The sequence below is a fragment of the Scophthalmus maximus genome, chromosome 15 (genome assembly GCF_022379125.1).
Source record: "Scophthalmus maximus strain ysfricsl-2021 chromosome 15, ASM2237912v1, whole genome shotgun sequence".
In the NCBI taxonomy this organism is placed as follows: domain Eukaryota; kingdom Metazoa; phylum Chordata; class Actinopteri; order Pleuronectiformes; family Scophthalmidae; genus Scophthalmus; species Scophthalmus maximus.
This window is the reverse complement of record NC_061529.1, coordinates 21459860-21486221: the sequence shown is the minus strand read 5'-3', so window position 1 is coordinate 21486221 and position 26362 is coordinate 21459860. Positions and strand designations below refer to the sequence as shown.

Below are 26362 nucleotides of genomic sequence, written 5' to 3'. Positions count from 1 at the left end.
ACATCGATTGTCTCTGTGAGGTGTGGGCAGTGTCAATGCTCCAGACTGTTTGAACAAGTGTCTGTGAAACTGTTGTAACGACAGTCGTTAAAGTTGTTGGAGTAATGTTTAAGTGTCCTTTATTGCTGAATATTTGACTGGTTAACAGTCTGTTTGGTTGTCTTCATCCTCTTCATGTAAACCTCCTATGGTAACATCACAACTTCACATCCCCAAAGTTTAAATTCCTTTGTAATTTAACTAAAAGAGCAGCATAAGACTACTTTTAATATTGCTTTTGCAAAGCTCCGGTCGACACTAAGACAAAGCAAGTCTTGCTTCAAAGAGTACCTCAACAACACACTGAGAAGGAGTGCTCTGCTTGCCAGTTGGGTTGAGAGTTTCAAACAACATCAAGGCACTAGATGAACCCAGGATCTCCTGTTTACTAGACAGGCACTTTGACCAACTAAGCCACAGCGCCTGACTACCACTATTTTGCTTCCCTCTGTTCGAACCAACAAGGGGCTTTCTGGGTGGAGGTTGCCTGGTCTCCCAGTGGATGTGTGGGTTCTCTCCAGGTACTCTGGCTTCCTCCCGCAGTCCAGGTACCGAATTTTGGCACCCTTTAATTTAACGTGAATCAGCACTAGTTAGTAAGAACATCAATTGGTCAGTTAAATTTAACCTGAATAGGAAATTCTGTAAGGTGGACATAGGTACTTGAGCTGTTACGGTTGTCTAGTCTATCGGCGGTCTCACTTTAACAGCTTGTAAATCAAAGTTTTCAAGATCTCTTACCAGGAGATCAACCTTGTGACATATTGAATCCATTATTTTGGTTTTCTGTGTACGAACAAGATATCCCTGAAGATCTTATAGTTTTGGCGTTGTACCTCAGTTAACAAACAATAGCTTATTCCCTGACCGGGAATCGAACCCGGGCCGCGGCGGTGAGAGCGCCGAATCCTAGCCACTAGACCACCAGGGACACCCGTTGTCAGTATGAAGACATGTGTTTTCCAATCTATGGACTTTAAGAGGGACAGGGGTTGAAGTATATGTACTTGCAGCTAGTGTTCCTGAGGAACTAAGAATGTAATAGCACAGTTGTTATTATGACTCTTGGAAGTAGGTCATTGTTGGCCAGTATAGCACCTTCAGTGTTTTTCAGTTCCAACGAAATCGTGGTGAATCCCAGATATTTATCACGTGTAGCTGCTGCCGACACTAAGACAAAGTGAGTCTTGCTTCAAAGAGTACCTCAACACCACACTGAGGAGGAGTGTTCTGCTTGCCAGTTGGGTTGAGAGTTTCAAACAACATCTCGGCACTGTTGAGCCCAGGATCTCCTGTTTACTAGACAGGCACTTTGACCAACTAAGCCACAGCGCCTGACTACCACTGTTTTGCTTCCCTCTGTTCGAACCAACAAGGGGCTTTCTGGGTGGAGGTTGCCTGGTCTCCAAGTGTATGTGTGGGTTCTCTCCAGGTACTCTGGCTTCCTCCCGCAGTCCAGGAACCAAATTTTGGCACCCTTTAATTTAACGTGAATCAGCACTCGATAGTAACAACATCGATTGTCTCTGTGAGGTGTGGGCAGTGTCAATGCTCCAGACTGTTTGAACAAGTGTCTGTGAAACTGTTGTGACGACAGTCGTTAAAGTTGTTGGAGTAATGTTTAAGTGTCCTTTATTGCTGAATTTTTGACTGGTTAACAGTCTGTTTGGTTGTCTTCATCCTCTTCATGTAAACCTCCTATGGTAACATCACAACTTCACATCCCCAAAGTTTAAATTCCTTTGTAATTTAACTAAAAGAGCAGCATAAGACTACTTTTAATATTGCTTTTGCAAAGCTCCGGTCGACACTAAGACAAAGCAAGTCTTGCTTCAAAGAGTACCTCAACAACACACTGAGAAGGAGTGCTCTGCTTGCCAGTTGGGTTGAGAGTTTCAAACAACATCAAGGCACTAGATGAACCCAGGATCTCCTGTTTACTAGACAGGCACTTTGACCAACTAAGCCACAGCGCCTGACTACCACTATTTTGCTTCCCTCTGTTCGAACCAACAAGGGGCTTTCTGGGTGGAGGTTGCCTGGTCTCCAAGTGTATGTGTGGGTTCTCTCCAGGTACTCTGGCTTCCTCCCGCAGTCCAGGTACCAAATTTTGGCACCCTTTAATTTAACGTGAACCAGCACTCGATAGTAACAACATCGATTGTCTCTGTGAGGTGTGGGCAGTGTCAATGCTCCAGACTGTTTGAACAAGTGTCTGTGAAACTGTTGTAACGACAGTCGTTAAAGTTGTTGGAGTAATGTTTAAGTGTCCTTTATTGCTGAATATTTGACTGGTTAACAGTCTGTTTGGTTGTCTTCATCCTCTTCATGTAAACCTCCTATGGTAACATCACAACTTCACATCCCCAAAGTTTAAATTCCTTTGTAATTTAACTAAAAGAGCAGCATAAGACTACTTTTAATATTGCTTTTGCAAAGCTCCGGTCGACACTAAGACAAAGCAAGTCTTGCTTCAAAGAGTACCTCAACAACACACTGAGAAGGAGTGCTCTGCTTGCCAGTTGGGTTGAGAGTTTCAAACAACATCAAGGCACTAGATGAACCCAGGATCTCCTGTTTACTAGACAGGCACTTTGACCAACTAAGCCACAGCGCCTGACTACCACTATTTTGCTTCCCTCTGTTCGAACCAACAAGGGGCTTTCTGGGTGGAGGTTGCCTGGTCTCCCAGTGGATGTGTGGGTTCTCTCCAGGTACTCTGGCTTCCTCCCGCAGTCCAGGTACCGAATTTTGGCACCCTTTAATTTAACGTGAATCAGCACTAGTTAGTAAGAACATCAATTGGTCAGTTAAATTTAACCTGAATAGGAAATTCTGTAAGGTGGACATAGGTACTTGAGCTGTTACGGTTGTCTAGTCTATCGGCGGTCTCACTTTAACAGCTTGTAAATCAAAGTTTTCAAGATCTCTTACCAGGAGATCAACCTTGTGACATATTGAATCCATTATTTTGGTTTTCTGTGTACGAACAAGATATCCCTGAAGATCTTATAGTTTTGGCGTTGTACCTCAGTTAACAAACAATAGCTTATTCCCTGACCGGGAATCGAACCCGGGCCGCGGCGGTGAGAGCGCCGAATCCTAGCCACTAGACCACCAGGGACACCCGTTGTCAGTATGAAGACATGTGTTTTCCAATCTATGGACTTTAAGAGGGACAGGGGTTGAAGTATATGTACTTGCAGCTAGTGTTCCTGAGGAACTAAGAATGTAATAGCACAGTTGTTATTATGACTCTTGGAAGTAGGTCATTGTTGGCCAGTATAGCACCTTCAGTGTTTTTCAGTTCCAACGAAATCGTGGTGAATCCCAGATATTTATCACGTGTAGCTGCTGCCGACACTAAGACAAAGTGAGTCTTGCTTCAAAGAGTACCTCAACACCACACTGAGGAGGAGTGTTCTGCTTGCCAGTTGGGTTGAGAGTTTCAAACAACATCTCGGCACTGTTGAGCCCAGGATCTCCTGTTTACTAGACAGGCACTTTGACCAACTAAGCCACAGCGCCTGACTACCACTGTTTTGCTTCCCTCTGTTCGAACCAACAAGGGGCTTTCTGGGTGGAGGTTGCCTGGTCTCCAAGTGTATGTGTGGGTTCTCTCCAGGTACTCTGGCTTCCTCCCGCAGTCCAGGAACCAAATTTTGGCACCCTTTAATTTAACGTGAATCAGCACTCGATAGTAACAACATCGATTGTCTCTGTGAGGTGTGGGCAGTGTCAATGCTCCAGACTGTTTGAACAAGTGTCTGTGAAACTGTTGTGACGACAGTCGTTAAAGTTGTTGGAGTAATGTTTAAGTGTCCTTTATTGCTGAATTTTTGACTGGTTAACAGTCTGTTTGGTTGTCTTCATCCTCTTCATGTAAACCTCCTATGGTAACATCACAACTTCACATCCCCAAAGTTTAAATTCCTTTGTAATTTAACTAAAAGAGCAGCATAAGACTACTTTTAATATTGCTTTTGCAAAGCTCCGGTCGACACTAAGACAAAGCAAGTCTTGCTTCAAAGAGTACCTCAACAACACACTGAGAAGGAGTGCTCTGCTTGCCAGTTGGGTTGAGAGTTTCAAACAACATCTAGGCACTGCTGGGATTTGAACCCAGGATCTCCTGTTTACTAGACAGGCACTTTGACCAACTAAGCCACAGCGCCTGACTACCACTATTTTGCTTCCCTCTGTTCGAACCAACAAGGGGCTTTCTGGGTGGAGGTTGCCTGGTCTCCCAGTGGATGTGTGGGTTCTCTCCAGGTACTCTGGCTTCCTCCCGCAGTCCAGGTACCGAATTTTGGCACCCTTTAATTTAACGTGAATCAGCACTAATTAGTAAGAACATCAATTGGTCAGTTAAATTTAACCTGAATAGGAAATTCTGTAAGGTGGACATAGGTACTTGAGCTGTTACGGTTGTCTAGTCTATCGGCGGTCTCACTTTAACAGCTTGTAAATCAAAGTTTTCAAGATCTCTTACCAGGAGATCAACCTTGTGACATATTGAATCCATTATTTTGGTTTTCTGTGTACGAACAAGATATCCCTGAAGATCTTATAGTTTTGGCGTTGTACCTCAGTTAACAAACAATAGCTTATTCCCTGACCGGGAATCGAACCCGGGCCGCGGCGGTGAGAGCGCCGAATCCTAGCCACTAGACCACCAGGGACACCCGTTGTCAGTATGAAGACATGTGTTTTCCAATCTATGGACTTTAAGAGGGACAGGGGTTGAAGTATATGTACTTGCAGCTAGTGTTCCTGAGGAACTAAGAATGTAATAGCACAGTTGTTATTATGACTCTTGGAAGTAGGTCATTGTTGGCCAGTATAGCACCTTCAGTGTTTTTCAGTTCCAACGAAATCGTGGTGAATCCCAGATATTTATCACGTGTAGCTGCTGCGGACACTAAGACAAAGCGAGTCTTGCTTCAAAGAGTACCTCAACACCACACTGAGAAGGAGTGTTCTGCTTGCCAGTTGGGTTGAGAGTTTCAAACAACATCTAGGCACTGTTGAGCCCAGGATCTCCTGTTTACTAGACAGGCACTTTGACCAACTAAGCCACAGCGCCTGACTACCACTGTTTTGCTTCCCTCTGTTCGAACCAACAAGGGGCTTTCTGGGTGGAGGTTGCCTGGTCTCCAAGTGTATGTGTGGGTTCTCTCCAGGTACTCTGGCTTCCTCCCGCAGTCCAGGTACCAAATTTTGGCACCCTTTAATTTAACGTGAACCAGCACTCGATAGTAACAACATCGATTGTCTCTGTGAGGTGTGGGCAGTGTCAATGCTCCAGACTGTTTGAACAAGTGTCTGTGAAACTGTTGTAACGACAGTCGTTAAAGTTGTTGGAGTAATGTTTAAGTGTCCTTTATTGCTGAATTTTTGACTGGTTAACAGTCTGTTTGGTTGTCTTCATCCTCTTCATGTAAACCTCCTATGGTAACATCACAACTTCACATCCCCAAAGTTTAAATTCCTTTGTAATTTAACTAAAAGAGCAGCATAAGACTACTTTTAATATTGCTTTTGCAAAGCTCCGGTCGACACTAAGACAAAGCAAGTCTTGCTTCAAAGAGTCACGTACTGGTGTCGTCCAGATATTTTTAAAAAGGGTATTCATGCTTAATCTGTAATTAACAGGCAGGCACTGCTGGGATTTGAACCCAGGATCCCCTGTTTACAAGACAGGTACTTTGACCAGCTAAGCCACAGCGCCTTCCATTGTCTGTTTTGTCATTCTCCTGAAGCAAACTTGATCTTTTCTTTGAATTAAGGCCAGATATATGCAGTTTATTCAATCATGTGATCACTTAGTCAAACTGCTGTGTTGTGAATGAAATTGTTCACATACATGGTGAGTGCATGATTGTTGGTTTGTACTAAGATGATGACTTTTGTAATTGTTTACAAAGAATAATGGGCTTTGTTTTCTGTCAATGAACAGGGAGCTCCCATCGACATGCTGCTTTCAGTATCCTAAACCGCTCAAATTTAAAAGCCCAAGGTTTAAGTGTCCTTTAATTATCACGTGTAGCTGCTGCCGACACTAAGACAAAGTGAGTCTTGCTTCAAAGAGTACCTCAACACCACACTGAGGAGGAGTGTTCTGCTTGCCAGTTGGGTTGAGAGTTTCAAACAACATCTCGGCACTGTTGAGCCCAGGATCTCCTGTTTACTAGACAGGCACTTTGACCAACTAAGCCACAGCGCCTGACTACCACTGTTTTGCTTCCCTCTGTTCGAACCAACAAGGGGCTTTCTGGGTGGAGGTTGCCTGGTCTCCAAGTGTATGTGTGGGTTCTCTCCAGGTACTCTGGCTTCCTCCCGCAGTCCAGGAACCAAATTTTGGCACCCTTTAATTTAACGTGAATCAGCACTCGATAGTAACAACATCGATTGTCTCTGTGAGGTGTGGGCAGTGTCAATGCTCCAGACTGTTTGAACAAGTGTCTGTGAAACTGTTGTGACGACAGTCGTTAAAGTTGTTGGAGTAATGTTTAAGTGTCCTTTATTGCTGAATTTTTGACTGGTTAACAGTCTGTTTGGTTGTCTTCATCCTCTTCATGTAAACCTCCTATGGTAACATCACAACTTCACATCCCCAAAGTTTAAATTCCTTTGTAATTTAACTAAAAGAGCAGCATAAGACTACTTTTAATATTGCTTTTGCAAAGCTCCGGTCGACACTAAGACAAAGCAAGTCTTGCTTCAAAGAGTACCTCAACAACACACTGAGAAGGAGTGCTCTGCTTGCCAGTTGGGTTGAGAGTTTCAAACAACATCTAGGCACTGCTGGGATTTGAACCCAGGATCTCCTGTTTACTAGACAGGCACTTTGACCAACTAAGCCACAGCGCCTGACTACCACTATTTTGCTTCCCTCTGTTCGAACCAACAAGGGGCTTTCTGGGTGGAGGTTGCCTGGTCTCCCAGTGTATGTGTGGGTTCTCTCCAGGTACTCTGGCTTCCTCCCGCAGTCCAGGTACCGAATTTTGGCACCCTTTAATTTAACGTGAATCAGCACTAATTAGTAAGAACATCAATTGGTCAGTTAAATTTAACCTGAATTGGCATTCTGTAAGGTGGACATAGGTACTTGAGCTGTTACGGTTGTCTAGTCTATCGGCGGTCTCACTTTAACAGCTTGTAAATCAAAGTTTTCAAGATCTCTTACCAGGAGATCAACCTTGTGAGATATTGAATCCATTATTTTGGTTTGCTGTGTACGAACAAGATATCCCTGAAGATCTTATAGTTTTGGCGTTGTACCTCAGTTGACAAACAATAGCTTATTCCCTGACCGGGAATCGAACCCGGACCGCGGCGGTGAGAGCGCCGAATCCTAGCCACTAGACCACCAGGGACACCCGTTGTCAGTATGAAGACATGTGTTTTCCAATCTATGGACTTTAAGAGGGACAGGGGTTGAAGTATATGTACTTGCAGCTAGTGTTCCTGAGGAACTAAGAATGTAATAGCACAGTTGTTATTATGACTCTTGGAAGTAGGTCATTGTTGGCCAGTATAGCACCTTCAGTGTTTTTCAGTTCCAACGAAATCGTGGTGAATCCCAGATATTTATCACGTGTAGCTGCTGCGGACACTAAGACAAAGCGAGTCTTGCTTCAAAGAGTACCTCAACACCACACTGAGAAGGAGTGTTCTGCTTGCCAGTTGGGTTGAGAGTTTCAAACAACATCTAGGCACTGTTGAGCCCAGGATCTCCTGTTTACTAGACAGGCACTTTGACCAACTAAGCCACAGCGCCTGACTACCACTGTTTTGCTTCCCTCTGTTCGAACCAACAAGGGGCTTTCTGGGTGGAGGTTGCCTGGTCTCCAAGTGTATGTGTGGGTTCTCTCCAGGTACTCTGGCTTCCTCCCGCAGTCCAGGTACCAAATTTTGGCACCCTTTAATTTAACGTGAACCAGCACTCGATAGTAACAACATCGATTGTCTCTGTGAGGTGTGGGCAGTGTCAATGCTCCAGACTGTTTGAACAAGTGTCTGTGAAACTGTTGTAACGACAGTCGTTAAAGTTGTTGGAGTAATGTTTAAGTGTCCTTTATTGCTGAATTTTTGACTGGTTAACAGTCTGTTTGGTTGTCTTCATCCTCTTCATGTAAACCTCCTATGGTAACATCACAACTTCACATCCCCAAAGTTTAAATTCCTTTGTAATTTAACTAAAAGAGCAGCATAAGACTACTTTTAATATTGCTTTTGCAAAGCTCCGGTCGACACTAAGACAAAGCAAGTCTTGCTTCAAAGAGTACCTCAACAACACACTGAGAAGGAGTGCTCTGCTTGCCAGTTGGGTTGAGAGTTTCAAACAACATCAAGGCACTAGATGAACCCAGGATCTCCTGTTTACTAGACAGGCACTTTGACCAACTAAGCCACAGCGCCTGACTACCACTATTTTGCTTCCCTCTGTTCGAACCAACAAGGGGCTTTCTGGGTGGAGGTTGCCTGGTCTCCCAGTGGATGTGTGGGTTCTCTCCAGGTACTCTGGCTTCCTCCCGCAGTCCAGGTACCGAATTTTGGCACCCTTTAATTTAACGTGAATCAGCACTAATTAGTAAGAACATCAATTGGTCAGTTAAATTTAACCTGAATAGGAAATTCTGTAAGGTGGACATAGGTACTTGAGCTGTTACGGTTGTCTAGTCTATCGGCGGTCTCACTTTAACAGCTTGTAAATCAAAGTTTTCAAGATCTCTTACCAGGAGATCAACCTTGTGACATATTGAATCCATTATTTTGGTTTTCTGTGTACGAACAAGATATCCCTGAAGATCTTATAGTTTTGGCGTTGTACCTCAGTTAACAAACAATAGCTTATTCCCTGACCGGGAATCGAACCCGGGCCGCGGCGGTGAGAGCGCCGAATCCTAGCCACTAGACCACCAGGGACACCCGTTGTCAGTATGAAGACATGTGTTTTCCAATCTATGGACTTTAAGAGGGACAGGGGTTGAAGTATATGTACTTGCAGCTAGTGTTCCTGAGGAACTAAGAATGTAATAGCACAGTTGTTATTATGACTCTTGGAAGTAGGTCATTGTTGGCCAGTATAGCACCTTCAGTGTTTTTCAGTTCCAACGAAATCGTGGTGAATCCCAGATATTTATCACGTGTAGCTGCTGCGGACACTAAGACAAAGCGAGTCTTGCTTCAAAGAGTACCTCAACACCACACTGAGAAGGAGTGTTCTGCTTGCCAGTTGGGTTGAGAGTTTCAAACAACATCTAGGCACTGTTGAGCCCAGGATCTCCTGTTTACTAGACAGGCACTTTGACCAACTAAGCCACAGCGCCTGACTACCACTGTTTTGCTTCCCTCTGTTCGAACCAACAAGGGGCTTTCTGGGTGGAGGTTGCCTGGTCTCCAAGTGTATGTGTGGGTTCTCTCCAGGTTCTCTGGCTTCCTCCCGCAGTCCAGGTACCAAATTTTGGCAGCCTTTAATTTAACGTGAACCAGCACTCGATAGTAACAACATCGATTGTCTCTGTGAGGTGTGGGCAGTGTCAATGCTCCAGACTGTTTGAACAAGTGTCTGTGAAACTGTTGTAACGACAGTCGTTAAAGTTGTTGGAGTAATGTTTAAGTGTCCTTTATTGCTGAATTTTTGACTGGTTAACAGTCTGTTTGGTTGTCTTCATCCTCTTCATGTAAACCTCCTATGGTAACATCACAACTTCACATCCCCAAAGTTTAAATTCCTTTGTAATTTAACTAAAAGAGCAGCATAAGACTACTTTTAATATTGCTTTTGCAAAGCTCCGGTCGACACTAAGACAAAGCAAGTCTTGCTTCAAAGAGTACCTCAACAACACACTGAGAAGGAGTGCTCTGCTTGCCAGTTGGGTTGAGAGTTTCAAACAACATCAAGGCACTAGATGAACCCAGGATCTCCTGTTTACTAGACAGGCACTTTGACCAACTAAGCCACAGCGCCTGACTACCACTATTTTGCTTCCCTCTGTTCGAACCAACAAGGGGCTTTCTGGGTGGAGGTTGCCTGGTCTCCCAGTGGATGTGTGGGTTCTCTCCAGGTACTCTGGCTTCCTCCCGCAGTCCAGGTACCGAATTTTGGCACCCTTTAATTTAACGTGAATCAGCACTAATTAGTAAGAACATCAATTGGTCAGTTAAATTTAACCTGAATAGGAAATTCTGTAAGGTGGACATAGGTACTTGAGCTGTTACGGTTGTCTAGTCTATCGGCGGTCTCACTTTAACAGCTTGTAAATCAAAGTTTTCAAGATCTCTTACCAGGAGATCAACCTTGTGACATATTGAATCCATTATTTTGGTTTTCTGTGTACGAACAAGATATCCCTGAAGATCTTATAGTTTTGGCGTTGTACCTCAGTTAACAAACAATAGCTTATTCCCTGACCGGGAATCGAACCCGGGCCGCGGCGGTGAGAGCGCCGAATCCTAGCCACTAGACCACCAGGGACACCCGTTGTCAGTATGAAGACATGTGTTTTCCAATCTATGGACTTTAAGAGGGACAGGGGTTGAAGTATATGTACTTGCAGCTAGTGTTCCTGAGGAACTAAGAATGTAATAGCACAGTTGTTATTATGACTCTTGGAAGTAGGTCATTGTTGGCCAGTATAGCACCTTCAGTGTTTTTCAGTTCCAACGAAATCGTGGTGAATCCCAGATATTTATCACGTGTAGCTGCTGCGGACACTAAGACAAAGCGAGTCTTGCTTCAAAGAGTACCTCAACACCACACTGAGAAGGAGTGTTCTGCTTGCCAGTTGGGTTGAGAGTTTCAAACAACATCTAGGCACTGTTGAGCCCAGGATCTCCTGTTTACTAGACAGGCACTTTGACCAACTAAGCCACAGCGCCTGACTACCACTGTTTTGCTTCCCTCTGTTCGAACCAACAAGGGGCTTTCTGGGTGGAGGTTGCCTGGTCTCCAAGTGTATGTGTGGGTTCTCTCCAGGTACTCTGGCTTCCTCCCGCAGTCCAGGTACCAAATTTTGGCACCCTTTAATTTAACGTGAACCAGCACTCGATAGTAACAACATCGATTGTCTCTGTGAGGTGTGGGCAGTGTCAATGCTCCAGACTGTTTGAACAAGTGTCTGTGAAACTGTTGTAACGACAGTCGTTAAAGTTGTTGGAGTAATGTTTAAGTGTCCTTTATTGCTGAATTTTTGACTGGTTAACAGTCTGTTTGGTTGTCTTCATCCTCTTCATGTAAACCTCCTATGGTAACATCACAACTTCACATCCCCAAAGTTTAAATTCCTTTGTAATTTAACTAAAAGAGCAGCATAAGACTACTTTTAATATTGCTTTTGCAAAGCTCCGGTCGACACTAAGACAAAGCAAGTCTTGCTTCAAAGAGTCACGTACTGGTGTCGTCCAGATATTTTTAAAAAGGGTATTCATGCTTAATCTGTAATTAACAGGCAGGCACTGCTGGGATTTGAACCCAGGATCCCCTGTTTACAAGACAGGTACTTTGACCAGCTAAGCCACAGCGCCTTCCATTGTCTGTTTTGTCATTCTCCTGAAGCAAACTTGATCTTTTCTTTGAATTAAGGCCAGATATATGCAGTTTATTCAATCATGTGATCACTTAGTCAAACTGCTGTGTTGTGAATGAAATTGTTCACATACATGGTGAGTGCATGATTGTTGGTTTGTACTAAGATGATGACTTTTGTAATTGTTTACAAAGAATAATGGGCTTTGTTTTCTGTCAATGAACAGGGAGCTCCCATCGACATGCTGCTTTCAGTATCCTAAACCGCTCAAATTTAAAAGCCCAAGGTTTAAGTGTCCTTTAATTATCACGTGTAGCTGCTGCCGACACTAAGACAAAGTGAGTCTTGCTTCAAAGAGTACCTCAACACCACACTGAGGAGGAGTGTTCTGCTTGCCAGTTGGGTTGAGAGTTTCAAACAACATCTCGGCACTGTTGAGCCCAGGATCTCCTGTTTACTAGACAGGCACTTTGACCAACTAAGCCACAGCGCCTGACTACCACTGTTTTGCTTCCCTCTGTTCGAACCAACAAGGGGCTTTCTGGGTGGAGGTTGCCTGGTCTCCAAGTGTATGTGTGGGTTCTCTCCAGGTACTCTGGCTTCCTCCCGCAGTCCAGGAACCAAATTTTGGCACCCTTTAATTTAACGTGAATCAGCACTCGATAGTAACAACATCGATTGTCTCTGTGAGGTGTGGGCAGTGTCAATGCTCCAGACTGTTTGAACAAGTGTCTGTGAAACTGTTGTGACGACAGTCGTTAAAGTTGTTGGAGTAATGTTTAAGTGTCCTTTATTGCTGAATTTTTGACTGGTTAACAGTCTGTTTGGTTGTCTTCATCCTCTTCATGTAAACCTCCTATGGTAACATCACAACTTCACATCCCCAAAGTTTAAATTCCTTTGTAATTTAACTAAAAGAGCAGCATAAGACTACTTTTAATATTGCTTTTGCAAAGCTCCGGTCGACACTAAGACAAAGCAAGTCTTGCTTCAAAGAGTACCTCAACAACACACTGAGAAGGAGTGCTCTGCTTGCCAGTTGGGTTGAGAGTTTCAAACAACATCTAGGCACTGCTGGGATTTGAACCCAGGATCTCCTGTTTACTAGACAGGCACTTTGACCAACTAAGCCACAGCGCCTGACTACCACTATTTTGCTTCCCTCTGTTCGAACCAACAAGGGGCTTTCTGGGTGGAGGTTGCCTGGTCTCCCAGTGTATGTGTGGGTTCTCTCCAGGTACTCTGGCTTCCTCCCGCAGTCCAGGTACCGAATTTTGGCACCCTTTAATTTAACGTGAATCAGCACTAATTAGTAAGAACATCAATTGGTCAGTTAAATTTAACCTGAATTGGCATTCTGTAAGGTGGACATAGGTACTTGAGCTGTTACGGGTGTCTAGTCTATCGGCGGTCTCACTTTAACAGCTTGTAAATCAAAGTTTTCAAGATCTCTTACCAGGAGATCAACCTTGTGAGATATTGAATCCATTATTTTGGTTTGCTGTGTACGAACAAGATATCCCTGAAGATCTTATAGTTTTGGCGTTGTACCTCAGTTGACAAACAATAGCTTATTCCCTGACCGGGAATCGAACCCGGGCCGCGGCGGTGAGAGCGCCGAATCCTAGCCACTAGACCACCAGGGACACCCGTTGTCAGTATGAAGACATGTTTTTTCCAATCTATGGACTTTAAGAGGGACAGGGGTTGAAGTATATGTACTTGCAGCTAGTGTTCCTGAGGAACTAAGAATGTAATAGCACAGTTGTTATTATGACTCTTGGAAGTAGGTCATTGTTGGCCAGTATAGCACCTTCAGTGTTTTTCAGTTCCAACGAAATCGTGGTGAATCCCAGATATTTATCACGTGTAGCTGCTGCGGACACTAAGACAAAGCGAGTCTTGCTTCAAAGAGTACCTCAACACCACACTGAGAAGGAGTGTTCTGCTTGCCAGTTGGGTTGAGAGTTTCAAACAACATCTAGGCACTGTTGAGCCCAGGATCTCCTGTTTACTAGACAGGCACTTTGACCAACTAAGCCACAGCGCCTGACTACCACTGTTTTGCTTCCCTCTGTTCGAACCAACAAGGGGCTTTCTGGGTGGAGGTTGCCTGGTCTCCAAGTGTATGTGTGGGTTCTCTCCAGGTACTCTGGCTTCCTCCCGCAGTCCAGGTACCAAATTTTGGCAGCCTTTAATTTAACGTGAATCAGCACTCGATAGTAACAACATCGATTGTCTCTGTGAGGTGTGGGCAGTGTCAATGCTCCAGACTGTTTGAACAAGTGTCTGTGAAACTGTTGTAACGACAGTCGTTAAAGTTGTTGGAGTAATGTTTAAGTGTCCTTTATTGCTGAATTTTTGACTGGTTAACAGTCTGTTTGGTTGTCTTCATCCTCTTCATGTAAACCTCCTATGGTAACATCACAACTTCACATCCCCAAAGTTTAAATTCCTTTGTAATTTAACTAAAAGAGCAGCATAAGACTACTTTTAATATTGCTTTTGCAAAGCTCCGGTCGACACTAAGACAAAGCAAGTCTTGCTTCAAAGAGTACCTCAACAACACACTGAGAAGGAGTGCTCTGCTTGCCAGTTGGGTTGAGAGTTTCAAACAACATCTAGGCACTGCTGGGATTTGAACCCAGGATCTCCTGTTTACTAGACAGGCACTTTGACCAACTAAGCCACAGCGCCTGACTACCACTATTTTGCTTCCCTCTGTTCGAACCAACAAGGGGCTTTCTGGGTGGAGGTTGCCTGGTCTCCCAGTGTATGTGTGGGTTCTCTCCAGGTACTCTGGCTTCCTCCCGCAGTCCAGGTACCGAATTTTGGCACCCTTTAATTTAACGTGAATCAGCACTAATTAGTAAGAACATCAATTGGTCAGTTAAATTTAACCTGAATTGGCATTCTGTAAGGTGGACATAGGTACTTGAGCTGTTACGGTTGTCTAGTCTATCGCCGGTCTCACTTTAACAGCTTGTAAATCAAATTTTTCAAGATCTCTTACCAGGAGATCAACCTTGTGAGATATTGAATCCATTATTTTGGTTTCCTGTGTACGAACAAGCTATCCCTGAAGATCTTAACCACTATAGTTTTGGCGTTGTACCTCAGTTGACAAACAATAGCTTATTCCCTGACCGGGAATCGAACCCGGGCCGCGGCAGTGAGAGCGCCGAATCCTAGCCACTAGACCACAAGGGACACCCATTGTCAGCATGAAGACATGTGTTTTCCAATCTACGGACTTTAAGAGGGTCAGGGGTTGAAGTATATGTACTTACAGTTAGTGTTTCTGAGGAAGTAAGAATGTAATAGCACAGTTGTTATTATGACTCTTGGAAGTAGGTCATTGTTGGCCAGTATAGCACCTTCAGTGTTTTTCAGTTCCAACGAAATCGTGGTGAATCCCAGATATTTATCACGTGTAGCTGCTGCGGACACTAAGACAAAGCGAGTCTTGCTTCAAAGAGTACCTCAAGACCACACTGAGGAGGAGTGTTCTGCTTGCCAGTTGGGTTGAGAGTTTCAAACATCATCTAGGCACTGTTGAGCCCAGGATCTCCTGTTTACTAGACAGGCACCTTGACCAACTAAGCCACAGCGCCTGACTACCACTGTTTTGCTTCCCTCTGTTCGAACCAACAAGGGGCTTTCTGGGTGGAGGTTGCCTGGTCTCCCAGTGTATGTTTGGGTTCTCTCCAGGTACTCTGGCTTCCTCCCGCAGTCCAGGTACCGAATTTTGGCACCCTTTAATTTAACGTGAATCAGCACTAATTAGTAAGAACATCAGTTGTCTCTGTGGGGTGTGGGCAGTGTCAATGCTCCAGACTGTTTGAACAAGTGTCTGTGAAACTGTTGTAACGACAGTCATTAAAGTTGTTGGAGTAATGTTTAAGTGTCCTTTATTGCTGAATTTTTGACTGGTTGGCAGTCTGTTTGGTTGACTTCATCCTCTTCATGTAAACCTCCTAGGGTAACATCACAACTTCACATCCCCAAAAGTTTAAATTCCTTTGAAATGTAACTAAAAGAGCAGCATAAGAATACTTTTAATATTGCTTTTACAAAGCTCGGGTCGACACTAAGTCTTGCTTCAAAGAGTACCTCAACACCACACTGAGAAGGAGTGTTCTGCTTGACAGTTGGGTTGAAAGTTTCAAACAACATCTAGGCACTGCAGGGATTTGAACCCAGTATCTCCTGTTTACTAGACAGGCACTTTGACCAACTAAGCCACAGCGCCTGACTACCACTGTTTTGCTTCCCTCTGTTCGAACCAACAAGGGGCTTTCTGGGTGGAGGTTGCCTGGTCTTCCAGTGTATGTGTGGGTTCTCTCCAGGTACTCTGGCTTCCTCCCGCAGTCCAGGTACTGAATTTTGGCACCCTTTAATTTAACGTGAATCAGCACTAATTAGTAAGAACATCAATTGGTCAATTAAATTTAACCTGAATTGGCATTCTGTAAGGTGGACATAGGTACTTGAGCTGTTACGGTTGTCTAGTCTATCGGCGGTCTCACTTTAACAGCTTGTAAATCAAATTTTTCAAGATCTCTTACCAGGAGATCAACCTTGTGAGATATTGAATCCATTATTTTGGTTTCCTGTGTACAAACAAGCTATCCCTGAAGATCTTAACCATTATAGTTTTGGCGTTGTACCTCAGTTGACAAACAATAGCTTATTCCCTGACCGGGAATCAAACCCGGGCCGCGGCGGTGAGAGCGCCGAATCCTAGCCACTAGACCACCAGGGACACCCGTTGTCTTTTGCACATGTCTTCATGCTGTCTCACTCGTGAGACTGTCTCACTCTAATAGCTTGTAAATCTAATTTTTCAAGATGTCTCACCAGAATATCAACTTGTGAGATATTGTATCCACTACTAGGGTTTCCTCTGTACAAACTAGCCAGCCCTGAAGATCTTAACCATTATAATTTCGGTGTTGTAACTCAGCAGGTACTCTGGCTTCCTTCCGCAGTCCAGATACCAAATTTTGGCTCCCTTTAATGTAACCTGAATCAGCACTCGAGAGTAACATCATTTGGTCAGTAAAATTGAACTTGAACCGGTATTCTGTAAGGTGGACATAGTTACTTGAGCTGTAATGGTTGTATAGTCTATCGTCGCTCTTACTTATACAGCTTATAAATCAAATTTTTCATGATCTCTTCCCAGAAGAACAACCTTGAGAGATATGGTCACCACTAAGTGTTTTTCCTGTAGTCAAACAATCCAGCCCTCAAGATGGCTCCCCCTAGTTTACCAACACATTACAATAATTTACAGGGTGAAACAAATGAATCGAAGTTGCAACCCAAACAATCTTATACAAAACTTACCAGAAATCTTCAAAAAGTGTCTCTAAAATCACTTAACAAATGCCAGTCAAGGCTTTCAAAACCACACCCAATAGCAACTTACTAAAAAGGATTCCGCTCCAATGACGTAAGTTACTACAACAAAAACTCTGTTCATTCACAAAAAATTAAGACCTTCCCCTCAACAAGAGAAAAATCACGGGAGGTGCTCTTTTATTACTCAAACAGAAGTGTGCCCCTTGCCAATCAAGACAACATCATGGGAAGGCATACAATCATCAATGAACCATAATAAGCGTACAACAAACAAATTCAGGCTATTTTTAACTAATGGACAGTGAAAATGCTTACCAAATCTTTTTTTAAAGTTTTGAGACAAGCCCCCAAGTCATTATGACCTGGCCCTTGGCCACAACAAACCTTGTAGACACACACGAGGATCAAGGGGAAGTGGAGTCTTTGAGCAGTCAATAAAAACCCCATGTTTGTTTCGATGACATTTACTATTTTGTGATTTCTCAAGATTTCATTGGGATAACCCATATATAATATAAGGTAAGATGAGACTTTATTAATCCCCCGCCAAGGAAAGGCACTTGTTACAGCACCAGCAAGAGTCAACGGCAGCAAGGAAGAGATAGAAAAATACACAATAAAATTTGAAAAAATTAAATATTTTGAAAAGAGATGAAAAATATGAAATTATGTTTTATTATGTTATGTATTATGAAAAAGTAATAGACTATATGTACAAGGAGTGAAAGTATTGCTTTGTGGAAGAAGGCAGAAGTGTGCAGTGGTTAGACTGAATAAAAAATATGACTGATAAGTGTAGTATGATTGTCCTGTAGAAAACAAGTGATAAGTATAAGATACATATACATATATTTAAATATATTGCACAGGATGAGAAATAAATTCACAGATTGGGTTGATATAGAAAAATATATTAAAATGAATATGAAGGATGATAGTGATGTAGAATCACTATCATCCTATGATGCAGGGAGTGCAGGTTTGTTGAGACAACATCAGAACATGAAATTATGTAATTGCACAGTCTGTCAGCTGCTGGGATGAATGACCTGCAGTAGCACTTCTTCTTACACTGGGGGTGCAGCAGTCTGTTGCTAAAGGAGCTGCTTAAGGCCCCCACAGTCTCACAGAGGGGCTGAGTGGGACCGTCCATGATTAATGTTAGCTTGTCTAACATCCTCCTTTCACCCTGCTCCTCGATGGCGACCAGAGGGCAGAATAGGACTGAACCGGCTGTCTTAACCAGTTAGTTTATTATTTTTCTTTCTGAGCTTCCACAGCCCCAGCAGACCACTGCATTAAAGATGACAGATGCACCAAATTACCTCAGTCTTCTCAGCAGATGGAGACGACTCTGGCCCTTCTTGTACAGGACATCCGTGTTGTGAGTCCAGTCCAGTTTGATATTTCCCACGACCTTGATGTCCAAACCCTGGATGTTCACCATTTGGGAGTCTTTGATACGTTTCCAAATCAGGTGCTCAAATAATTCCATTAAATTTAATTTTGTATTGCGCCAAATAGCAACATACATTATCTCAAGGTACTTTGCACGGTGAGGTCGAGATCTCACAATATTACAGAGAAACCCAATAGTTCCAACAATAAGCAACCGCTTGGCGACCGTGGAGAAAAAAAACTCACTTTTAATAGGGAGGAATATGCGCAGGTTGGACATGTAGATGTTCTGAGGGTGGGACTGTTATCATTCCTGACAGTTTTGAGTTCGATCGGACCATGTACCTTCGATTAGTACCACTTTTCCTGTTTCATGGCGTGAATCAGGTATTGTAAATTGCCCTTGAATCAGATAAACCTGCAAGGCAGAGGAACGTCCCACATCCTGATTAGGAGCAACTTCCTGTTTCATGGCAAATGATCGAATAATCGCCACATATTCGCCATGTCGTCACGGCAAGGGCCTCTGATTAAAATTCAGGATTTTGATACCTTTTCATCCCATACATCTTGAGATGACACAACAATTTGAAGTTGCTCTTGTGCAATCTGTCAGAGACTCTCTTAAAGTATGATGTAAATGTACAAAAATGTGCCCAATTTGCTCACTAAAATCTAAATGGCTGACTTCCTGTTGGTCGGAGGTAATGGCGGACGGGGGCATTTTTGGAGGTCTTGACATGATACACAATTTCATTCATCTACATCAGATTTAAAGCTGGGGGCCTTGACTTGTGGTAGGGGGATTTATTGAGTCATTTTGGCACACCCATGCCCAAGCCCCCTAAAATGTAAACATTTTCACCAGTTCTGCTGCCAGTGCAAATTCTAACAACTTTTCGAACATGTTTTAGGCACTCCAAATAACAGATTTGGATCCTGCTGCTCTGAAGTCAGAAATTCCCAGAGTAAGTGAAATGTAATGTAAAAATGCATGGGCGCGGAGAGAGGGGGCATCAAGGGGCATGGTAGAACAGAATTAGCATATTTTCTAAATATTTAGCTTCACACCTGCCGACCCATCTAGATTTAACATTTAGGTTACACATTTAACATTTACATTGAATATTTAGATTTAGATTTAACATTTAGTTTTACATTTAGCATTTCGATTGTAAATTTAGGTTTAACATTTCTATTTATATGTAACATTTAGCATTTAGATTTAATATGTAGATTTAGCATTTTGTTTTTGTGTTGTTTTTACATATAAAATAATTTTAACAATGTATGTATCAGATGTGAGGAAATGAGCCAAATGTGAAGAAAAGCCAACTCAATATTGAAAAATATATCAGTCTGAAAAAGCGCCCCGTGGAGAGATGGAGAGAAAGAACGTGGGCGAGAGAGGTGGGCGGGTGTTGGATCAGCTCCCTCCCCCCTGGACAACCAGGTGCTGCAGCTCCCTCCTCCCTCTGCTCCCCGATCACAGCCCAGGATATTGGTCGCAGAGCTCCGTGCCTGTGACGGGACTCTACCTGCGGTAAACCCCAGCGCAATCGGTGAAACGATTGCATGACCCCCGATCGGCCGGCCCGGACGACAGACTGCCCGCCTGCCCCGCCGCAGCTTCTCCTCTCCACCCAGGAGCCTGCGCAGCGCTCCCCGCGGGGTCTAGATGGCCGGACACGAGTGGGAAGGCTGGTTCGAGCGCGAGGAACTCATCGGACAGATCAGCGACATTCGAGTGCAGAACCTGCAAGGTAGGAGCCGGAGCAGCCCGACGGGATCCGGCGATGTCGCTGCTGCGTGCGTCATAACGCACCGAGCAGCGGCAGCTCACCGTGGCGTCTGCGTGCATTCGCAGTTCCGCGCGCTGCGCGTGACTTTCAGAATTGAATTTTCGGAAGTTTTGATAGTTTGTTGTTGCCTGAAGACGACGTAGACTGTCAGCGATGGACGCAACTTTGCTTTGCTGTTTAAACATACGTGAATTTCGAAGCACCGCTGCAAGATTGCACTCTGTGGTTACACATTCTTTTGCAGGGCTGCAATAACTGGATGTCTTTGGGCTCATCTGAAGCAATCTGGGCAGTTCATGGACTCCTGTCGGTCATGAAGCTCTTGTGTAACTCGATCTCGCTCCACATGCAAATACACAAACCTACGTAATTTGTGTGCGAAGGTGTGTGTGTGTGTGTGTGTGTGTGAGAGAGAGAGAGAGAGAGAAAGTGGGGCGAGGAAAAAGGCTGAGTGAAGCAACCTGCTGCCCACAGCTCTATAATTACATAACATTTTACTCTTATGAAATGGTGTAAAAAAAAAAGAATGTCCATCCATTTTCTTTTGGTTATGTGGAGTTGGGTTGTGGTTAGAGCTGCAACAGTTAATAGATTTATCAATTAGTAATCCACTACTGAATTAAACACCAACTGTTTTGATAATCGATTAATCGATTAATCGTTTTTTTGTTCTGTCACATTTTTGTTTCGTGTGGACAAAAGAAAACATCATCTTGGAGTTTTGGGAATCACGATCGATCATTTTTCACCATTTTATGAACCAGTCAGCTAATCGATGAATCAAGAAAATAATCGACAGATTAATCCAAAATGAAAATAGTCTTTAGTTGCAGCCCGAGTCGTGGTGCTGTCCCTCCCTGAAGAGGTCCAGAGAAATTCCCTGTCCAGATTAAATCTATATCCTGCGTGATGTGGGTCCACCCCAGGGCGGCATACCAGTTGGACCCACCCACAAAATACCCTGGAATAAAAACCTGATCAGATGGTTGTCTCCAAGCTACCTCCCTCCCAAGTACAGAAGGAAAGACAAAAAGCATGCATTTTGATCAACAAATACAAGCCAGCAATATGTTTAATGGCCTTTAAATGGTCTGGTGTTAATGCGTATTGAAAACTCTCTGCCCAGCTTTTTGAACTGGAGTGAATCTGTACAGTAAGTCATGTGGGAATATCAAATATAAGTGTTGCCAGTTTGCCATACAGGGCTTTGCAAAAGTTAGAGGAGCAGACGAGCAACAAGTGCTCTTTAAAGTGGAAGTAATTGATTTAATGAGCGTGGTAAGAAAGAAAGCTTTGTTTAGTTCTAACCCACGTCACTCCAGAGCATATGTCCTGATGCATTCAAACATCTCTTCATATTATGTGTTTGTATATAGAAGACTACAAGTGGAACAGTTCAATAGCAATGTTTTTTTAGGGCATTTTAAAGCCTTTATTAGACAGGACAGTACGTAGCATGAAGGGGGGAAGACATGCAGCAAAGGGCCGCATTCAGAGTCCTCCTGTCGCTGCAGGAGAACTCAAGACAAAACAAACTATATTCATTAAAATTATTTTCATAAACTATAGGTGCAACGTTTTTAAAATACCTCGACTTTTCAATTTATTTTTTTGATTTACATAAACAATACCTCAGTGTTCTCTGAAATTATAGCACAGGACAAATAATCAATTAAAGATTAGAAAAAGAAACGAAGAATCATTTTATTGAACAAAAGTGAATTCAAATTTTTGGCTTATTATAACAATGGAAGTCAAATATTGTTCAAACACTGTTGCAGACGTTCCCACAAATGTGTTGCTTGTATGTCGCTTTTCTTTCACCTTCGGTCCAGTTCATCCCAAGGCAGCTTATTCAAGTATGAAGACCGTGCTGCTCTTCCATCATGTGAAGCCACCATCTTGGTTTCCCCTTTTCATTTTTGGGGGGGATCATTATCCCGCTGTTGGGATGAACCTTAAGCCAACTAGACAGATTTATGTGGTTGCTTACCTTTCTCTCATCATTCTGATAGCAATACAGAGTGCTACTTTCTGCAGTGCAGTATTGTCCAAATAAGGCTCCAGAGGGTTTAATAACACTAGTAGTACTAGTAGTCTTACCAGACAGGATGGCTGGTAGATGAAAAAAAAATCACCAGCCAGACAGATTGTTTACTTGATGATGAATTAAACATATGCTTTAAGTCATTTTAATCAAGTTTTGTGTGAAGAGTTTGTATTATTCTAAATGTTGACACCTTTTGACACTTTTTTACTGCAGACAAATATCAGAGATGTTCACGGTACGATAGCCGCTTCAGCAAATATCACGGTTTTCACGGTATATGGTAATTTACCAATATTGTTATTATTATTATTATTATTATTATTATTATTATTATTATTATTATTATTATTATTATTATTATTATTATTCACTATCAGTTATAATGATCCTTAAATTAATGAAAACAAAAAGGCTTTTTTTATTTGATCAAATAAATACTTTCTTTTTTGGAAGTGTGTGTAAGAAGTCTCCCTTTTGACAATAAATAACGAAGCTGTTCACCTCCCATTTGAACAAAAGAAATTAGGATGGAAAAAAGGAGCAGGATCTTTGAAAAAATAGTCTCTCTTTAGGAATGAATAAATCAAAAGCAGGCTTTTACAGTTTCTTTTTCAACTGCAACTAATAGTTATTTTCATAATGGATTGATCTGCTGGTTATTTTCTGCATAAATTGATTGATTGTTTGGTTTATAATATTTCTTAAAATAGTGAGAAATGTCATCACGAGTGCTTTAAACAATTATCAAAATAGTTGCCAAATTACTGTAGGTGCGCAACAGCAGACTGACCGACCCTGTCTCTACCTTTATCTCACACACTGTCATGTCTGCCCCGTGAGCCGGGAAAGTTTGTGTTTGTGTTCATATGGTCAGATGTGTGGGTGTGTGTCTGTAAGTTGGAGTTTACAGAGTGGACAGACAACGCAGATATAGAATCATAAATTATTTTAAGGACATTTAATGGCCGACGTTTAAACGTTCACACAATTGTTCGTTAGCAACTAGAGTTATAAAAGGGACACATGCTTTGATCTGCACAGAGGGATGTGTTCACGAAGATGGGTGAACATGTTGGATGTGTCCCTCCTTTAGCAGCCACTTAGCGTCCACATTTCTCACAACACAGCGTTCATTTCTTTGAATATCCAAAGTAATCCCAAGCTAGTGATGTTACTTTTTTGGGGGGAGTGGAGATCAGTTGAGTCGTCTCTCTCTGCCATTTCTCTACTCTGACTCCTGCAGCGTGTTGCGCCGGTTGCCAAGCAGATGCACGGGTGAGATTCTCCGTTCGTTACTATTATTTTTACAAAACTGGTAATTAGCAAATGTTTATGGTATGATAACTGTCAAATTACATACCGTGGTATACCCTTAAAACCCTAACCCTCACGTCTCCTTGAATTCCAAAGATGGCAACGAAGTTATATCGACAAAGTTGAATCTCACGTATTTTCTTTGATTTTACTTTGAAAGGATTTAAATGCTACATTTAACTTCAGTTGGGTTAGGGTTGGAGAAAGGGAAAAACTGATAAAGCATAATATTTCTCCTTTAATTTGCTTCCAGTGCTGTTTGCTTGTTCACTGGTTTAGTCAATTTACATGCCAACCAATGCTGCTACTCTTATAGATTGGCCAGCAATCACTGAAACTGTTGAAGGCTCATTAATATCAAATAGATTAAGAACTTAAATTACCAGCATGTGAACAAGGCACTGTGAAAGTAGGCCTGGGTTTTCAAACATTTTGTAGGCTACTATTAGAGTATGGCTTACACAGCTTGTGCTTTAAAACAATGGCCTGGAGGAGGTTACATAATACATGAATCAAGGAAAGTGGGAGAGAAGTTCCCTCTGCATGACAGTGCTGCAGTCCCTAAACATTCCCACATCCCATCCCTTTTATGTTTGTCGACAACTTTAATTTTACAGAATAAATTCAACTAAATAAAATGTAATTTGTATAGCGCCAAATCACAATATTCATTATCTCAAGGCACTTACAACCGGTAACCGGTTGGGGTGAGAGGAGAGAAATGGGGGAGAGAAGAGAGGAGGGTTGAAAGAGGGGCAGAGAAAAGAGAGAGAGAGACCAGGAACAATTGTGTAACCGTTGTTTAATCTGTCAGACTGATTCTTATAATGACAATGATAATTCTGATGAACTCAGTAGATGTAATGACCTTGCAGAAATGCAGAAAAACACTTACGCTGATGGAAATGGTTTCATGACGTAGTTAAACGACTGCATTAATATAGCACTTTTCCAGTATTAACCCAAAGCACTTTACAATAGAAGGTCACATTCACCACCATATTCATACAGTGCTTCTATATGCAGCGCCTGGCCGATTATTGGTGCATTTATACACCATTTTTATGGTTATCAGGATTTGTATTTTTTTCAATTAAGTTATTAATTATTATTAATTAAAGATAATTTAATTTTAAAATGCACTATTTTGGCTCTAATACTGCCACAGTCACTACGCTTTTGACTTTAGCAATGTCCCGCCCACAACACTACCTGATTTGCTAGGTGTCACAAGTAGGCCTGCAACTAATGGTTATTTTCATAATCGTTTAATCTGTTGATTATTTTCCTTATTAAGCGAATAGTTGTTCGGTCCTTAAAATGGTGAAAAATTTTGATCGTGTTTCCCAAAAACCACAAGATGACGTTTTGTTTTGTCCTCACACCAAAGATATTTAGTTCACTGTCATAGAGGAGCAAAGAAACCAAAAAATATTCACAGTTAAGAAGCTGAAATCATTGAATATTGACTTTTTTTCTCATAAAAACTACTTTAACCGATTATCAAAACAGTTGGCGATTACTTTAGTAATCGATTAGTAATCGCTAAACTGTTTAACTGTTGCAGCTCTAGTCACAAGTTCATACTACTGTCCCACAGACTGGCATAGAAGAAAGTACGTGCAGACTGGAGCTGTCGGTGTTGCAAAAACAATTAGTTTTTGCAACTTTAGTGAAATAGTTGTGCTGCTTTCCCAGACAACATCACAGCACTTGCCTAGTTAACATAAAACTTGACCCCGGTGGCAACACACTACATGGCTCTGGCAGTATGTAGTAATGGCCTACAGTAGCTAGTAGCTACTCCAACATGAGTCAACGAGACAACAAAATGCCTGAAGCGAAACAGTCCAAAGTGTGGCTGTTTCACGGGATTCCAACACCGGGATGTATGGCAGTGTTTCCTCTAGGATTTTTTTCAGCAGCAGGGACAGGCCAACCCCCTCCCTAGACAACAAAATATATATATACTTTGAAGTGATAGGTGAACATTAACATTACAAAAATTTTTGAGCTGCTTGTTGTTGTATGTCATTATTAAAGGAAACTAGGAAAACATTTATTTTTTAATCATTTATAATTTTGTGTGATTTAATATTGTACCGGCTCTCATACAAAAATAGTGCTTTCTGTGGAATATGTGGTACAACAATAGACAAAAAAATAACATAAAAACAGGGCACAATTAAATCATGACAATGCATGACCACAGTGCAACATAGAAAAGCTGCTTAGCTGGTGGATGCTGAACATGTAAGAGCAGGGGGGAGTCTACGTGCTCTGGTGTAAATGTGCTCCGCTGCGCAGTAGAAAGACTCTTTCTGCAGAGACACTGCTGCCTGGAATATTCACGTGTCTCTTGGCAAACTTGGAAATCGGAGGAAACAAGACAAAATGCTTGATGACATTGGTTTAGATGTACAGTATAGTGATTGGTTTTAGTTTTATTTGTGATGGTACTTGCTGCTCAGATTTTTATTTTTATACTGGATCTTACTAATATTGCACTAGTACTTTATGATATAAAAAACTGTCACTGCCTGTCTTTAACTATTTTTAAATTATGAAGATTTATGTGTTTTCCATGTGCTTTCTATTCAGTGTCCCACTTAATGTGGATCTCTTTTAAAGACCATAGATTCCAGTGGGCATGCCTTGAAGTTGGTAACAGGGGTCCCTGGTGGTCTAGTGGCTAGGATTCTGCACTTTCACCAATGCTGGTGCTTAGTTGGTCAAAGTGCCCGTTTAGTAAACAGGGTAAACTAGAAACCCCCTTGTTGGTGCAAACAGAGGGAAGAAAAACAGTGGCTGTCAGGCTCTGTGGCTTAGTTGGTCAAAGTGCCTGTCTAGTAAACAGG

General features: G+C 42.5%; 1 protein-coding gene and 15 non-coding genes across 16 annotated transcripts in view; 1 reads left to right on the top strand and 15 right to left on the bottom strand.

Annotated features, from left to right (window-relative positions):
- Window positions 1-898: 898 nt before the first annotated feature.
- Window positions 899-970, bottom strand: trnae-cuc. Its single transcript has one exon. It is a non-coding gene; the product is annotated as a tRNA-Glu (tRNA).
- Window positions 971-3091: 2121 nt separating this feature from the next.
- Window positions 3092-3163, bottom strand: trnae-cuc. The gene has a single exon. It is a non-coding gene; the product is annotated as a tRNA-Glu (tRNA).
- Window positions 3164-4140: 977 nt separating this feature from the next.
- On the bottom strand, window positions 4141-4214 carry trnat-agu. The gene has a single exon. It is a non-coding gene; the product is annotated as a tRNA-Thr (tRNA).
- A 435-nt stretch (window positions 4215-4649) lies between these two features.
- On the bottom strand, window positions 4650-4721 carry trnae-cuc. The gene has a single exon. It is a non-coding gene; the product is annotated as a tRNA-Glu (tRNA).
- A 975-nt stretch (window positions 4722-5696) lies between these two features.
- Window positions 5697-5770, bottom strand: trnat-ugu. Its single transcript has one exon. It is a non-coding gene; the product is annotated as a tRNA-Thr (tRNA).
- Window positions 5771-6838: 1068 nt separating this feature from the next.
- Window positions 6839-6912, bottom strand: trnat-agu. Its single transcript has one exon. It is a non-coding gene; the product is annotated as a tRNA-Thr (tRNA).
- Window positions 6913-7346: 434 nt separating this feature from the next.
- trnae-cuc lies at window positions 7347-7418 on the bottom strand. The gene has a single exon. It is a non-coding gene; the product is annotated as a tRNA-Glu (tRNA).
- Window positions 7419-8898: 1480 nt separating this feature from the next.
- Window positions 8899-8970, bottom strand: trnae-cuc. Its single transcript has one exon. It is a non-coding gene; the product is annotated as a tRNA-Glu (tRNA).
- Window positions 8971-10450: 1480 nt separating this feature from the next.
- Window positions 10451-10522, bottom strand: trnae-cuc. Its single transcript has one exon. It is a non-coding gene; the product is annotated as a tRNA-Glu (tRNA).
- Window positions 10523-11497: 975 nt separating this feature from the next.
- On the bottom strand, window positions 11498-11571 carry trnat-ugu. Its single transcript has one exon. It is a non-coding gene; the product is annotated as a tRNA-Thr (tRNA).
- A 1068-nt stretch (window positions 11572-12639) lies between these two features.
- Window positions 12640-12713, bottom strand: trnat-agu. Its single transcript has one exon. It is a non-coding gene; the product is annotated as a tRNA-Thr (tRNA).
- A 434-nt stretch (window positions 12714-13147) lies between these two features.
- Window positions 13148-13219, bottom strand: trnae-cuc. Its single transcript has one exon. It is a non-coding gene; the product is annotated as a tRNA-Glu (tRNA).
- Window positions 13220-14196: 977 nt separating this feature from the next.
- Window positions 14197-14270, bottom strand: trnat-agu. Its single transcript has one exon. It is a non-coding gene; the product is annotated as a tRNA-Thr (tRNA).
- Window positions 14271-15751: 1481 nt separating this feature from the next.
- On the bottom strand, window positions 15752-15825 carry trnat-agu. Its single transcript has one exon. It is a non-coding gene; the product is annotated as a tRNA-Thr (tRNA).
- Window positions 15826-16266: 441 nt separating this feature from the next.
- On the bottom strand, window positions 16267-16338 carry trnae-cuc. The gene has a single exon. It is a non-coding gene; the product is annotated as a tRNA-Glu (tRNA).
- Window positions 16339-19798: 3460 nt separating this feature from the next.
- Window positions 19799-26362, top strand: part of clmna (calmin a) — a 31901-nt gene continuing 25337 nt past the window's right edge. Inside the window, exon 1 of the mRNA XM_047327215.1 lies at window positions 19799-20101. Coding sequence (XP_047183171.1) covers window positions 20017-20101 — 85 coding nt within the window. The 5' untranslated portion in view covers window positions 19799-20016. The remainder of the gene's footprint in view (window positions 20102-26362) is intronic.